The following is a 16,879-nucleotide window of genomic DNA, read 5'->3' as shown; positions in this document are numbered from 1 at the left end:
CCCTATTGCTTTGTAAGGGCCAACTTACTTTCCCAGATCCCATCTGCAGGACTGAAGGGATATTCCCATTACCAGCCTATCACCCCAAAGTCTCAGGAAGTACCTTAAGCAGGTAGCCCTCCATTTCAGTCTCTGGCAAGTTCCTGGGTCCTCTGTGTCCAGGAAATATAGGTGTCTGGGTGTCTTGATCTCAGCACAGCCTTTGTGCTCAAAATATTGTCTGTGTGCTCTGCTCTCCTTCTGTCAGCCCAAATGTGAGCTAAGGAATCTTTCTCCTGTGTCTCACATGAGGCTTTTTACAGAGCTCTCATTAGTCCAGGTGGAGACTAGTGGCTGCCATTAACTCTCTCTCTGTTGGATTCTCAGAGCTCTGAGGCTGCATTATTTAAACAGGGATAAGTCCCTGTTACAGTATGGTAACAGTGATAATTAATATCGATTTTCTATTGTATTCCCAGTATTTAAACAAGCCTTCAGATTTACTCATATGATGAAAGAATAATGTAACCAACACAACCATGCGTATCTGTGATTGTGATTTGCCCTGGGGATCTTTTTACCACTTGAATGATTGCGATGTTGTTGTGTTACCACTATGGGCCTTATTTAATAACTGCCATTGACTTGACCATTGCGTCATTGGCCAATTCAGATTTTTATTGGATAGGTCAATAATCTAATCTCCCAGATTACAAGGTATCTTGGTGCCCTATAGATGCAAAGAAAAACTCTCCAAGCCAAATCAATGCAGCTGCTTCTGTCAACTTCCCAAGAAAGTTATTTTCAGTGCTAAATAAAGATTTTCATTTAAAATATTATTTCATGGATGACGAAAAACAATTAGCAGCAAATCTGAAACATGTTGTTAAGGAAATGACCAAGTAGAATAATCATACGATTAATGTTTAACATTTTAAATTGCATATGACTTATTTCTAAAGGACAAACCATATACAATTAAAGCACTAAAAACGAGTATATAATCAGTGTTCCATAAATACAAATTAGAAAATAGTAAATAAGTAATAAAGTCCTCCAAATCGTGAATAATTACAGTCTAAGAAAATGGCCATCGACCGCTGCTCTGCCACTTCTGTCTCGATTCACTGGAGCCGGCCGCACACAGTCTGCTTGTATCCAGCACCATCGTACAAGACATGACTCGCTCTCGGAGTATTACAGTACATGAGCCTTTTATTTCATACACTGTATGCGAGTGCATTGTTTTTTTTTATATATATATACTTTTTTTTATTTTTATTAAAAACATATCACAATATATATCTTTCCCATTGTTTGCGACCCTTGCCCCCCAGTTTTTGCCTTTCAGATATTTCTGAAGGGGAAAATTGCTTCCAGGAAATATTAAGATCGAGAACAAAAGATTAAAAACATAGCCAGAAATGTGATGGTGGTTCAGTCTATTTCTCAAATACACAACCTTACTTTGATTTAAGGAAGCAACAAGTCCTTACTCCGAGATTCGCAGAGCTCAGACGTGCGATTCTGCACCCTGACCGTGCATTTACCGCTGCAGACTCAAACAGACGGAAACGCTGCGCGATAACCCACATCTTTACTTTCCCTTTCTTATCTCATGTTTCCATTTGATTTCTTTTTAAACAAAGATTTAAAACATTTTTCTAGTAATGTTTCAAAAAGGATTCCCATGTTCAGTTACAAAAAAAACACTTTTAGCCACCACTAGTACATGAACAATCATAGGCACATTCACAGGACATAAGCCATTCTTTATTCATAAAATGACGTGCGCTCTTGATAGAAAACAAATGGAAGCAGGGAGGGCACTACGGATTTCTGCAAAAATATTTATTTAGCCAATATTTCGACGTGACGAATAGTTTTGCAGAAATCCGTAGTGCCCTCCCTGCTTCCATTTGGTTTGCTGATTTTGGAGTATTGACAGGGATCCCTGAACCAGGAGCACCAGTGACCATCAATAATTCTCTTTATGCTGTGCAGCATACGTCTGTTATATTGTACCTCTGGATAGAAAAACAGAACTATTCACGCAAACTCAGAGTTAATTTCTTTTTCAGATCTAGGAATCATGGCAGCCTCACAACTTTGCTCGCACTCCAATTGCACAACTCATACAATGTACAATTGTATATGGATTCTTTTGCCCAATTCCCCACAATTACTTACCTGTTTTCTATATTACTGGTCTAGCAAGTGGTATTCTTTATAAAGCGTCACCTCCCTTTTTTTTTTTTTCCCTACATAATTTCCCTCTTTCATTTTTAAATATGTAAAAATCTGAATACACCTTTACAATTGCATTCCTTTCTCAGACAAGATTTGAACCTTATAAAAACACTATGACTCAGATTTACCACGTAGAGCTATGCCCCAAGCCTGCTGCTGGAACCAGAAGAATTCTACTTACTCATTCAAATAAATGGGATGGAAGGCGTCTTCCAGGTCTGGGGGCTGTCTTATGGAACAGCACCAATGTGTAAATATTTCCTTAAATTATTTATATTTCATTATGTTATTGTGCCTTTTAAAGTTAGACTTGAGTGTACTCTTGCACTTTTTTTAAAAAACATATGTAAAACGTAAAACACATATACGCTACACGTACATTGGCTTTCATACCATATTGGAGAAGGATCTTTATTCAATCTTCTGAAAACATCAGCATACACTGTCTAGGTTTGTAAATACTGATTTGCGGTCTAAAGCCCCATAACTTACTAGCACATAAACTTATTTTCAAACACTCATTTGGAGCGATATCTAGTTTAAATGAATAAAATCCCACGCAAGTGATACCTGCCTGTCTCAAAATTAAATAACATTGATATGGAAACGTACATCTAGTCGGCCTATTAGATGGGGTTTTTTTTCCCCCCTTATTGCATTTGTTCATTAGCACATTTTACCCATCTAAAAAAAAAAAATACATTTGTTTTAAAAGCATTAGAATGTATTGAAAGCGAAACCCTTGTGGTAAATAAATGGTTAAAATAATATTTAAAAAAAATTGCTATGCTGTGAAAACAATTGTAATTTGTGAAAAATGGATGTTGAAAATGTTCTATATACCCTAATGAAAATACGAGGAATATAGATATAACATTTTGGCCTGACTAGTTCAAGCATCACTTAATGATTATGTATATCTGGCAAGAGTTTGGATCTCTAACTCATATTTCCCATCAACCGGAATATTAAAATATTTCAGTGTGTAAAGCAATAATAAATATACATATAGTATACTAGTTCAGATCTTTACCGTGTCTAATTGAAGACCACACGCACCATAAGCAATACTGGAAGATTAAATCATTTATTTAATAGGTTCATTTAAGGGGTTTTAGTGCTTTTTGGTTAATTTAAGGGTTTTCGCGGTTAGTGTAAGGGGTTAATTTAAGGAATTTTAGCAGTTGGGGTAGGGGGTTAATATAAGGAATTTTAGCAGTTAGGGTAGGATGTTTCAAGGTAAGGGGTTTTTTAGGAAAAGGAGTTTAGGCACTTAACGGCGAAGTGGCCGGCGGTGGTGTGAGTTGTGGCAAAACACCGGTGGTCATATGGACGTGGCGAAATAGTCACGACCAAATGGCTTAGACGGCTAATTTTTGTGTCAAGAAATAAGGGACACATGTAATTAGTATTATAGTATAATGTTTGCCGTTTCCTGGTTTTTAACTTTTGTCTGTGTATGATTCACCACTAAGAACCATGTTAGGTAAGTAAACAAACATTGTGACCTTCGTTAATAGATGTTATATACAGTACCAACTAGACCATATTCAGATTTCACGCCTCACTGCTAGGATCCATAAGAAAACCTTACTGAATTCATCTTCTCCCCCAAACAGAAGCAGGAGGCATTGCTTCACTTTAAACATATTAGTGGTTGTTGAAACCATTTTATTTCAATGCCGTCCCTTTGAATATGTAATAAAGGCATTTGCTAATATGTAAAAAAAAAAACAAACAAAAAAAATACAGTATATATATATATATATATATATATATATATATAATAGTTCATAGATTTTCACACACACGTATAGATTATTATATTTCCCATTTGGTGCATTAGATATCACTTTAATGATTTAATTATTTACTTTTATAATCAAGTCGTGATTTTTATCATATGTTCTTTATCACTATTTAGGACATGTTTAGTTACACTCGGATTTTGTATATATTTCCATATATATATAGTTTTCACAATTATTTTCGTGCGCGCGCGCACACACACGCACCTTTTTCTAAATTAATGATTCAACAAGAATCATGCTCTCCTTCCGATTATTTATCATGTATTATGTTGATTGTATTATGGCCATCTGTTTGCAATATGAGATGGACCTGTGGGCTCTGATTAATTTACTAATCAATTATTGAATATGAGCAGAAATATGAGCGCCTTTCCTAGTGACGTTAACCCCCTGATGAAGCACGTTCTACGCGCGAAACGCGTTGAAGTTTCATCATAGCCTATCATACGTCATCACGTTCCGACGCCTTCTAGCCTCCACCTTCCCAGTGCTGGGAGTTATTGGTCCGGGGACCCCTGTGCACCAGGTCCTCGCTGTATACCATCTAAGAACATATTTGTACTCTCACTGGAAGATCGTAGAGCTTACTTTTAAAGTTTTAATTGTAAGTTTATGCTACACATTGTTTGTGTCTTTAATGCATTATTTGCCATTCACTTCTTGTTCGCTATGTCTTGTTATTATACATATATATATACATATATATACATATATATATATATATATATTAATGAGGTATTTACTTCATGGTAGTGCTGTGGATATAAATTAGTAGAGCACTTATGTACAAATATTTTGACAGATTTTCCTTTTTTTACATAAAAGTCAGCAGTACATGCTGTAAATTATTTCCTGTCCACTACACCTTCAAAATAAATTTCTGATATTAGGTCAGAAGATGAGTATTTGCTACATGGATCTGTTGTTACTATTGGATATAAATATACCTACAAAAATATTAACCTCTTAAATGCCAGATGGACCTGCAATACATCGCACTCCAAGATAGCTGTCATGTCAAAATGCCTGCCTTTTTTATACAATCTTTACAAATCAGAAAAACTTGTCAAAACTTGTAAAAATAATACTAAAAACACATATTTACAAGGTTTTTAAGTGGGTCGCTCCATAGGAGGTTGCTATGAGGATGCTCACTACCACCAATATATGATGAAAACAGGACTATGTCATTTAGCAAAACCTGGTAGATAAAGTTTAAAATATATATTTCAAACCCTTTGTACTCTTTTATTGTTAATATTCCTTTGTTTATGTCGCATTGATTTAATACCCCTGCTTATTTTTTTCTGTACCTTCATAAAAACAACCTGAATTAAAAAAGAAGTAAAAAAAATAACTTTAAACATATATCTGAGTCAGCTGCTCATCCATTGGGAACATCCCCATTTTTCCATATCATGTGAGAATGCCCCAAAATCTATGATTTTCATACATTACTTCTGTATCAAATTTGATTAGTTTATTTTATGTATTTTTCAAAACACTGCATTGATATCATGTTGCAAATATACTACGTTGAACAATTTTTCCCCCATATAGAATAGTTTATGTTTTATTACAATGGATAAAAAAAAACCCTCCATGTGCACTAGAATTAAACTCCCAACGTTCACTTTTCCAATGTATAGAAATTGCTCATTGGTACATTACACTCCGCTTTATCAAAGTGAGGGTACAACAATTGTTTAAAACATGAGCAAAACGGACATCAGATAGGAATTTCAGGAAGAAATAGAAAATACTTTACAATGCTGCAAATTAGCACTGTGGTGATATTTTGATGTGCAGATGCCATGATAAGGTCTTCTATAACTCATGGTGCAGAACTTCTTTACAAAGACCTATAATAAAGAGAAAACAAATATCTTAACGAGTGCTCAAAAACAAATGGGAAAAGCGTTGAAAACATAATACTTTTCAATTACAAAAAAATATTTTGATACATTTATTTAACATTTATTTTGTGCTCCATATTACCAAGATATACAGTACCCTACTGACAATACGTTGGAGAGAGAAGCTTGCAAGCTTGGTCCTTTATTAGAAATGTTAAGATTTTGAAATTACAGAAAAGCCATACAACGATCAGCATGCATTTCCCGAGGCCTAAATATATCATAAATATAATTAGGATACAGGCTTACAAATATGAATCTTATTCATCTAAAAAGTATGTAAATAAAAGTAGTATAAATGATGACGTTGACTTGTTAGAACGTTTTAGTGTTCCACATAATTATTCACATTTTACCAAACCATTAATAAACAAGTTTCCCTCCTGTCATTGTTAATGGAGTCCACAGAAGAGTAAAATACATTTGATAAAAACACAATTTCAAGATCAAACAGAATCACCACGTTAATGGTCTAACTTTCCAATCAAGAAAGAAAGGCAATAAATGTACCACTATGAATATTCAAATTAAAAGTCATCTGAAAGAGAATGAAGGCTAAGATTTTCCATGAGATCTCTTTTTATGAATGGTCAGATTTGTATTTTCCTGTGAAATGCATGTTAAAATGATACATTTTACATTCTTTTTTAGTTTTAGCTTACATGCGTTTGTATTTACACTGCTTTATACTATATGTGCAGAAGAGCTGTGGTGTTGATCATAATGCAAAACGTTTGCAATCTTATTTCTGAAACGTCCAGTCTACCAACCACACCTTTCCATGTCCCCCTTCTACCACAATATCTGCCCCCAGAAAAATAAAGGACGCAAGCTCCAAACTCGCAGTGAGTAGCCACAAAATCTAAATCACTGTATCTACTCTTATTTCCCATATACCCCCCTTGCTCCATTGGACTGAAAGCTCAAATAGGCAGGTATATCATCTCTGACTTTAGTGTAAGTTGTTTATTTGAATAAAGATCAAGCTCTCCCAAGCAGGGTCTCTCCACTGACATTGGCTTTCTATTTATCTTGTGCACTTATCCCTGAACGGACATTGCCTTTCCTTGTATACAGTGCTGAATAGTGTCAGTGCCATGCAAAAAATAAAGAATAATCATTTTACTTTGTACTTTTCAACGCTTACCCACATTGCACTTTGTAATATGTTCACTTCTTACACAATAAATGAGCATAATAGTTTGTAAGTTAATCGATACATAAACATGCTGCTTTTAAATCAACAAAAAGGAATGTTGAATGAAGCCGAATTTCTATTTTTATGAAGGAGGATGAATAGTTGCTTAAATAATTAGAACCAGAGATTTGAAAAGAGAAAGGTACATGATGACCAATTCAATTAATTTCTATTGTAACAAATACTGTACCTACATTCACACATGTTAGCTTGTATAAACTGAGGCAATTAACCTACCATAAAAACATAAAAATAAATGCTCATTTTGTATACATTTGCTGTACTATTACATGTCTGCATACTGCCCACCTTAGTATACACCAGAACAGTATAGAAAATGGAAATGTGGAAATGTGTTCCACTTACTGTTCAGATGCCCTGAATTTGAATTCATTGCTCTAGCTTCCATTCTTTCACAATGACAAAATATCAGGCAATTGGTAAAGCGAGAGGTTTCATATGTAGACTTTAGCAATATCTAATCCTTCTCCCTTTTCGACTTTACAAGTTTTTGCAAAAAAAAAAAAACCTTATGTATATCTTTTAAATAACGTGATATGACAGATTACTAAGTGAATGCTCATATACTCAATTTGTGGCCACTTAAACATATTAGATATCTTCCTTCGCAATAACGAAAATACATGCAAATTAAATTAGCTGGAATAGTGGAAAGGGTTTTTATAGCTGTTACACATCCTGGAAATAAACAAAAAGACAGGATGGTCAAACAAACATTACATTAAAATTATTTACTACGTGAAGGTATAATGTAACAGTTTTACTTTCTTACTAATTATTGTAGGCTCTCAACTGTGTAATAATCGGTAAAAGGAAGATGAACAGATGATGGTTGCACCGTTATTTGAATTATGTTTTGGTCAAGTCTGGATTTAGGCCATCATAACCACTCCCTCTTCTCAGACATGCTTATGGCCCAATGTCCTGCCATGTAAGAGCATAATGTCTTGAGCAATGCCTACTGAAAACATTATCATCTTTATTGACATGACCCCATCACATTTGAACTACAACACCGAAGATAAAAATACAACTAATTCATTTTTAAAATTACTACGAATAAGTTGGCAGTTCTACAAAACGGAAAACCGATATAATGGTTTCTTTTAAAAAAATAAAAATTTTTGGTGACGTAACTTTTTTTTTTTTTAAGAAGCCATTTATGTTGCATGTTTGAGACACAGTCCACTGCCAAACTTTACAGTAAAAATACTGTACATACATAGTATGCGAGACTACACACTTTAATATTTCTTCTGCCAAGAAAGCTCCATTTACTTCTGCATGTTTTATTTGTGCTGTTCAGATATCCACAACAGAACCATGTAATATGGTGTAAATGTCCTTCCAGTTTGGAAGGTTTAAAGAGACCGTGATCCGTTTGTGGGACAGAAAGGTTAGCGGAGCAGGAAGTGAAAACAATCGGAGGACGGATATCCGATCAAAAATGTATTCCAGCCATCTAATAATTATGACTCCTCAGGCCCACTGTCAATTTCTATTTCAATGCCAAAGGAGAACGGCAGGATTTGTCTGTGGCTTAGAAGACCGCAGGTGTGGGTACCAAACGAAGTCAACGTGAGCTAGACAAGTATCTATGTGCTGGGGCTACTTTCAGTTGTAAATGATTGAAACGGAGTACGATTGCACAATGCAACATGTATATTTTATTTTGAAGGCCAGATCGGAAGGACATTTTTTTTTAAATACATTTTTTTCTGTTTTTCACTCGGATCTGAGAAAATCGAAATATTGATGTGAAATAATAGTTGCAGTGACTTTAAAATTGGCATATATTGCAATCTTTGAAATCTCTACTTTATTACTTGACCCTGGACGTTTTTCAATTACTGTAATTTCAAGATACTGATTAAAAATAAAAAAATGTCGTAAATTCGGTGCTACTTGTCGTTGTGCAAATCTGACGTAGGCTTTTGGGCCTAAACATGTTTTTTTTAACAACTATTTTGCTATATTGGAACTGCATCGTACATTACAATGTACACTAATTTAGAAACTGTATTTTAAACGCAACTTAGGAAGGATAAAGAACCTACATTTTACACTATGCCTAATACAGTGGACATATGCGGACCTGAAAAGATGACAGAAATATTCAAGATTTCAAGACACGAATGTCTGTGAAGAATTCAAAGTTTGCTTCCTTTTAAATATGCCTGAATAAGCATTAAATATAGCAACACAACAGCAGGAGTTGGAAAGTCTTGTACTTTACCTGCATGGTACCATAGATGCAGTACTGTATAGAAAAACGTCAAACTTATATCAACTTCATTTACAAGCTCAACCGCATGAGCAAGGATCTATAAGCACATACTGTTAGGATTAAATATTTATTTAAAACCTCAGGGTTTTTCCTTTTACATACCAAGATCTCAAGCCTTCATTTTAAGATGTCATTGGCTCCAAAATCAATATTTTATCTTGGATACATAAAACATTCTCACCCCCGCCCCCCCCCCCACCCCCCCAATCTCCTAAAACAGACTGCCTCAATGTAGGGAAGGAAACTATACTAGCCTGCCGAAACCATGTAAAAGTGTACTTCTTATTTACCGCAAGGAGTCCAAAACATGTCTGTAGCATAACGTATTCTTCGGGTCATTCATATTTTAAACCAAGCCAGTTATTTAAAGTGGGAATTATCCTGGACAAAGAAACGAATGTTGATATCACTGCTGCTTGCTATTTTTTGTGCTGCTCAGAAATCTACATCACAAACGTGCAACATGGTGGAAACGCTCCTTCACTTGCAAGGGGTACGAGAAACAGCATAGCGATTTGTAATAGACATGTTAGCCGAGCGGGAAATGAAATCAACCAGCCATCTTCTGTAGTCTTTTAAAATATGTCTAAATATGATTATATATACTGTAGTGCTGTTGCAGTAATATCATATGTATTTTGATTAAGTTTATATTGCTTATCAATAAGGGAAAATAAAAGCGGAAATAAAAACATCTCCCATATCCTATTTTTTAACCACTTTGCTGTCAGAGGCCTGCAATGCAAGGGGTTAAACAAGAATGCAAATAAATGCATTCAGCTGCATATCAGACGCAAATATTATGAATTATAAATAGTGATTAAACATGAAGTTTTAATTAAATCACATGCCCACTTTGATGGACAAAGAATATACATAAATAACATATTGCGCCAATGAACTATTAATGTAATTTCAGAGATTTCTATGAAGGGGTGGGATTTCAATACAATGTAATACTTTGCCGGCCCAACCTCCAACACTGATGGGTGTGCATTAAAAACACGCTGAAGTAGCAGCTAAATCAGAAACACTACGTACCTGATTTCTCAGTGCACAGCTTGTCAGTCAGACCATCTGCCTCATGGGTAATAAGTGAAAAGATTTCATCTTCGTGCTCCTCTATCACTCGCTCACACTAGGAGAAAGAACAAGCCGTGTATTGGCAACACTTAAAAACACAAAACAACTCAGATGTACACTAATCACACATTGGAATGAACCCTTTTGATGCTAAGTTTTAAGCTAATGTAGAAGTATATTTTCTTTAAACTTGTGTGAATTTTTTATATATATATACTGTATATATATATATATATATATATATATATATATATACTGTATATATATATATATATATATATATATACACACAGTATATATATATTTTTCTTTAACTTTTTTTATTTAGTTCACTTCAAAGATCAAAAGTATATTTGTGCAGGTTTTGCAATAACATAGCCATAGCTCTCAGCGATGTTATTGAATCATGTAATAGAACTGCTATAATAATATTAATAATGATATTAATAATAATAACAATAGTAGTAGTTCCTGCTTTGTGTGCGAGCTTTGTTTTCAGTCTCTTTATTAGTGACCAGCTGGTAAGTATTCACATTCATGAAAAAAAATAGGATATGTATGAATAAAGTGCATCAAAGTAATAGGCTTGTTAATTTTGAAAAATACATGTAAAGATTTTCCAAAATGATCTGTAAGATTCTCTGTGCATACTGCAACAATTAATGTTAATAATCTCCTACTGTATAAAATTTGTATGTGAAGTTTCAAATAAACAAATTTAAAAGCGTAAATTCATGCTAAATCAATTGCTGCAGTTATCACTTTACTCAACATGGAAATAAATGTGTTTTTTTCAGATTCTTAGAACATCAATGTTCTAATTATTTATAGTTAAAAAAAAAAAAAAAACCCCACACAAATCAAGAAACAAATAGCAAAATTGACTATGCAAAGCTTAAGATGCCAAACTTGACACTGATCTATTTTTACAATAATTTTTTTTTTATATGTGGAATTATTTCAGGATTCAGAACACTAAACTTTCACAAACGCAGTTCCCCTTCATTCACTTTATAAATAACAACATATACCGTACAGTAATGCTAACTTATTGCTAAAAAGATCTTTGAATCCATGCAAATATATAAATATACATACACCACACACACACAACAATAAGGCAATGAAGTAGGTTGTCTTACCGCAAACTTTAATGAGTTGGAATCGTCAGGATTGAACTGGAAGTTGTTGAAATCTATTGAACCTATTCCTTCACCATCTCTTGGAGCAAACCTTTTGTATGACTTCTCCCTAGTTTTAGGGTCCACATGGAGGCCGTAATCATTCATTTTTTCACATATATCTTCCAAAACTTCAGTCAAGTATAGCTCAGATGTTGCTAAAGGAACCTAACCAAAAAAACAAGTTAAGCACAAAATGTGTTACTACACAAAAACAGGGCACCACTATTTTCATATGCAAACAATACCTTAAAAGTTTAATGAAATACGCAAAAAAAAATATATTAAAAAAATGTAAAACGACTATTAGGATAGGAGATATTTGAAATACTTGTTCAGGAAATAATTCAAACAAGTAGCCACATCATACATACTCCTTAAAACAAAGAAATGAAGTGTGTATAGCTTACAAACTTTATCTGAATGAGAGTTGTAGAAAGCCGGTTGCCTGGCTTAGTTGCTGTTCGCCATCTCCAATGCAGCTGTTTTAATGTGTCCCAGGGGCTTTGTGAAGAAAATAATAGCTTACAAAATGTAACTTCTCCCAGGTTCTACTATTTCAGAACAGCTGGTCCATGTCTTTGTCTCATTCGCTTTCCTTCTGATTTAAGCAAGAATTCAAGAGAAGCTTTTACACACTACCTACATACTTGGTGAATGTCTCAACAGCAAATACTCAAAGGGTCAAAGAGCACCCAGTACTCTTGGTAACTGGGACAAAAACCCACTCTCCAGTCTAGACAGGTCAAGGTGCAAGATGGTCCTATCTCTGTTGCTTCTTCCGGAATGGGGGTGTGAAGTGAAGCCAAGTGCACAGTAAACAATCATGATGCTTCTTTGGGCCTCTTAGAAGGCTCTCTCTCCACCCTCTGCTGATCAAAGTAGGAAGTTTTCATGACAACCACAGTCAAAGGAGCTGAATCTCAAATGAACTAGATTTCTGCAATGTTGATATATCCAGTCTCTATTGTCTCTTTTCAGACACAGTATGAACCCTTCCGGTCTCAGTGACTACATTATAAAAGCACTTTCACATGTGTGCTTCATTTACACAAAGGGTTTCTGCTTCACCACCATCTGGACACAAATCAAATAAATACAGGCTGGAGAATTAAAATTTGTGGCTAGGTTTTTGTTTCATTCATGCGGCATTTAAAATTCAGCCTTCTGGATGTGACATTTGTTTTACAGAGAAGAAAAAAAATAATGAAAAAAAGTAAATAAACTGTTATTTTGTCAAACGTATCCCCATATATTTGTAATTCATCTGTTCATAGCATAATTAAGATTTGAAGAAATAAATAAAATTAAGCAGTACACAAATGTACATTGAAACCACACTACATAATATTAACAGAAATGCTTTTTAATTACATTTTTTTTCCTCATGATTTTAGTTGTTGAGAAATTCAGTTAACTTGCCAACATATTTTGCAGTGGTAATGTTTTCATAAAGCTGAAACTAAAGTTAATAGAAACTTTTTTTTTAAACTTTTCTAAAAGTAGTGTTTGATTATACGTGTTGATTATAGAGGTCTAACAGACTGCTCTAAATACATAGAATAGTCAGGATACATATTTGTACCCACCATCTTCAGATAGCTCTCAATACCCATTAGAAAAATGTACCACAAGTGCTAAAGGCATAGTGCATGAGCAGGAGGTTCAAGCCCTGATCTATATGACCCTAGTCAATTTAAATAATCTTCAGAGGCCAGATTGTAATTCTATACAGGCAGTGTGTGGGCCAACACTGTTCTACACTGCATGCTACAGTGTACACAATGTCAATTAAAACTAATAGCTAAGCAAAATTGTTTTTACATTTTACTACAAAGCAAGTCTCTCAGGACCAAATTCACTAAGCAGTGCTACTCTATAGGGCACCCTCCATTGCCAGAAGACGCGATAGATCATTCAATTGAATGGCCTGTGAGGTGTCTTCTGCTGCAGGACGGTGTCTTGTGGCATACAACCGTCTGATAATTATGGGACTTTACCTTTCAACACATTTTTTCAGTGCAGTAAACATTTATTAACATGGGAAAAGGTAAAAGCCATTAAGAATAATCTACCATACAAAGACTGATTGCAAAAAAGTGGAGTCAACAATAACTTTTGTCTTTATGCATATGTGTTTACAAATAGTAAATGTTAGCGGAGATTTGTGACCAGCAGATTTACTCAATACAAATATTGCAACGGCTGCTGTACATATTTACACAAAGCAGTGAAAAATATTAAATATGCATTTACCATCACAAACCTAATACAATGTTGGGGCATGATATACACAGTTTTTCCACATACGGCTTAGCTATTAAGAAGCAGGGATACCCATTTCTGTGTGTTACAATTCTCCAACAAGTTGTGGTGGTTGTTACCGAAATGTTCGATACACGTTGTCAAAACATATGTTAAATATATGTTTTATAACTTCCTCCTAACATATAATCACGTGTCCTAATATTGATGGGCATGTCTGTACTTCATTAAGCTTTAGACATGAGTCTTGTACGTTTTTACTGAGGTATCTCGAAGACAACCTTTGGACCTATATTTGTTTGCTGAAGGCCCTCCTCTTGTGGTGTTCTTGTAAATTCCAGAATACTAGCAAAGTAATGGTGCTAGATACAGAAAAAATAATAAAGTGCGCTACTATAATAAACCTCTACTGAATTGTGTGAAACGGTAAACCACACATTGAATAAAGACCTCTGTGATAAATATGAAATAACAACAACCTCTATAGATGAAAAGGCGTCTGCAGCTGCTAGTATTGGAGTGGCTCAGCACCCCTACAGATAGTGAGACACAAGAAAAAACAGCGCACAACGCAAAGTGAAGTAGGTTCAATAAAAGTGTTATATTAAAAAGGTATAATATCTGTGTACATCAGGGATCATCCCTGAAGAAGTAGCTGTGTGCTATAAAACGCGTAGGATTATCTGCATACGTTTGATCCCCTACTGTGCAAGGGTGCCTCTAGGTAATCTCTCCATTCCCCAAGGCTCAGCGGGTCTCCAAGTGCTATTGAGCGACGCCGTATCAGCTGACGGCAGTCACTGCTTGGCGGCCTGCCGTAAAATCACGCGAAGCAACTGGGCTGTAAGAGTGATTGCGGACATTACTCTCCCCACACTGTAAGCTATCCTATAAGTCGGTTACCGGATGGGAACTTCTCCAACATCAGACGCAAGTTCCTTGATGACAGCAGTTACCTATCTGCAGAGATCACACTCCGAGGTTCCAGCTGAACACCGTCTGAAGGTGCCGCCGGTGAGACTGATCCTGCTACCGTCGGCGTGTGGTGTCTGGTAACACATGTCCTAGTACATGATATGCCTGTTTGTTCTAACCTGATGTACACAGATATTATACCTTTTTAATATAACACTTTTATTGAACCTACTTCACTATTTGCGTTGTGCGCTGTTTTTTCTTGTGTCTCAATGGTGCTAGATATTCTGGTAATTAAAAAGAAATAATTAATGACTGATTACTGTGTTCCCAGAAAGACGACCAATATTAAAATGTCTAAGAAGTTTTTTACATACATATATATTTTTTATTTAAATGTATATGTGGCTTGTATACCTTGTATCATACCTCTGATGGAGTTCAGATACATCCACACTTTCTCTCTCTTTTTCACACGTTTGAGTGTTTACTTACATAAATCAATTGTGACATTACATTTTCAGTGTATGAAATAGGTTCTGTAGTGTTCAGCCCAATCAAAATTGTGCAAAGATGAATGAATACTTCAAATCGTAGGTACCACCTACCATTGAAGTACTTACCAATATTTGGAGATTTTCAAAAAGAGGGGGAAGTACTTTTTATGGATCATAGAAAATGTACTAGATAGAGCTCTTCCCAGCACCGTTTCTGCATTCACCATTTTGGTGCTAGAGGAGCTAACACATTGTGTTGTAGATTCTCTAGAAACAAAAGGTGTGAAGTAGCCTCCAAAATAAAGTGGAAACACTGGAGACATAGCCGGCGCCTGTAAGATTCTTTATCACAATACAGATTTTTTTCTATAGCTTATGTATTCGTTCTTTTCAAGACCATGCTAATTCGTTGTACGTTAAGTCTTTTTAAGCCAACTTTCATTTTATGGCTAAGCTATAAAAGGTATATAACACAACTGCTGTAATTACTTCTGATAAAGCACTAACATGAAGTGTGGAACGTGCTTATAAAATGAAATACAATTAAAATACATATATATTTTTTTTATTATTGTTCGTAATCTTTTTCTGTGTATCTTTACTTAATCAGGGTGATTGTATGCCGATTTAACACAAAACGTCAAAACTGGTCAAAAGAGCATACACACAGTAAAGAAAGCTTTGCAAATTCAGTTCTGCCAGGTGTGAGAGGAAGTTTTGTGTTGTAGCATTCAGTTACACCAACATGGCATGGTGTTTGTCGATTATGAAAGTGAATGGCAAGAAAGCATACTAAACCTTCATCATGCCAGTATTTTATATTAGGTGTGTGTATAATGCAGATTGAAATTTGAACTATTTAAATAACATGCAATGAAAAAACAAAGGTAACTTACATTTTGACCAAAATAATGACTACACATGGAATAAAACAGAAACATTAATCAGTAAAGAAACTAAACAAGAATAAGAGTGGCATTTTGTAGGTAACTTGTGCAAGGATTCGGTCATTACAGAAGTTAGATCATATAACAATGTACAGAGTTTACTTATATAGATTAGTCGCCTATCCATAAAACATGATTGAGTACACAATCTGGAAAATGTAGGGACATTAGACGAGCAGCACCATCTCTATCTGCACAACATCAAAATACAAACAGCAACAAATCCATCCAACCAGTCCTTTTCTACTACGCAGGCAATATCTGAAATGAGCAAAAACAATCTTGCAAGCAACACATCTTAGTCCTCCTAAGGTAGGAGTGAGCAACTCCCCAAGGGCCACCAACAGGTCAGGTTTTAAGGCTATCTCTGCGTCAAAGACTGAGCCACCATCACTGAAGCAGGGATATCATTAAAACCTGACCTGTTGGTGGCCCTTGAGGACTGGAGTTGCACACTCCTGTCCTTATGTAAAACCCAATCTAACATGCTCTACAGACATCTGAAACCTATATACACAGAGGGAAAAGA

At 35.1% G+C, this 16,879-nt stretch overlaps 1 protein-coding gene across 4 annotated transcripts in view; it reads right to left on the bottom strand.

The window, feature by feature from the left end:
* Nucleotides 1–3,297: 3,297 nt before the first annotated feature.
* Nucleotides 3,298–16,879, bottom strand: part of CNPY1 (canopy FGF signaling regulator 1) — a 122,219-nt gene continuing 108,637 nt past the window's right edge. For all 4 annotated transcript variants that reach the window (XM_075587864.1, XM_075587867.1, XM_075587865.1 and 1 more), the window contains exons 4-6: nucleotides 11,688–11,894; nucleotides 10,504–10,600; nucleotides 3,298–5,902 (exon numbers count right to left, since the gene is read on the bottom strand). In XM_075587864.1, coding sequence (XP_075443979.1) covers nucleotides 5,868–5,902; nucleotides 10,504–10,600; nucleotides 11,688–11,894 — 339 coding nt within the window. In that variant the 3' untranslated portion in view covers nucleotides 3,298–5,867. The remainder of the gene's footprint in view (nucleotides 5,903–10,503; nucleotides 10,601–11,687; nucleotides 11,895–16,879) is intronic.

The sequence above is a fragment of the Ascaphus truei genome, chromosome 2, assembly GCF_040206685.1.
Source record: "Ascaphus truei isolate aAscTru1 chromosome 2, aAscTru1.hap1, whole genome shotgun sequence".
In the NCBI taxonomy this organism is placed as follows: Eukaryota; Metazoa; Chordata; class Amphibia; order Anura; family Ascaphidae; genus Ascaphus; species Ascaphus truei.
The sequence above is the reverse complement of the archived record's forward strand: the minus strand, read 5'-3'. Positions and strand labels throughout refer to the sequence as shown.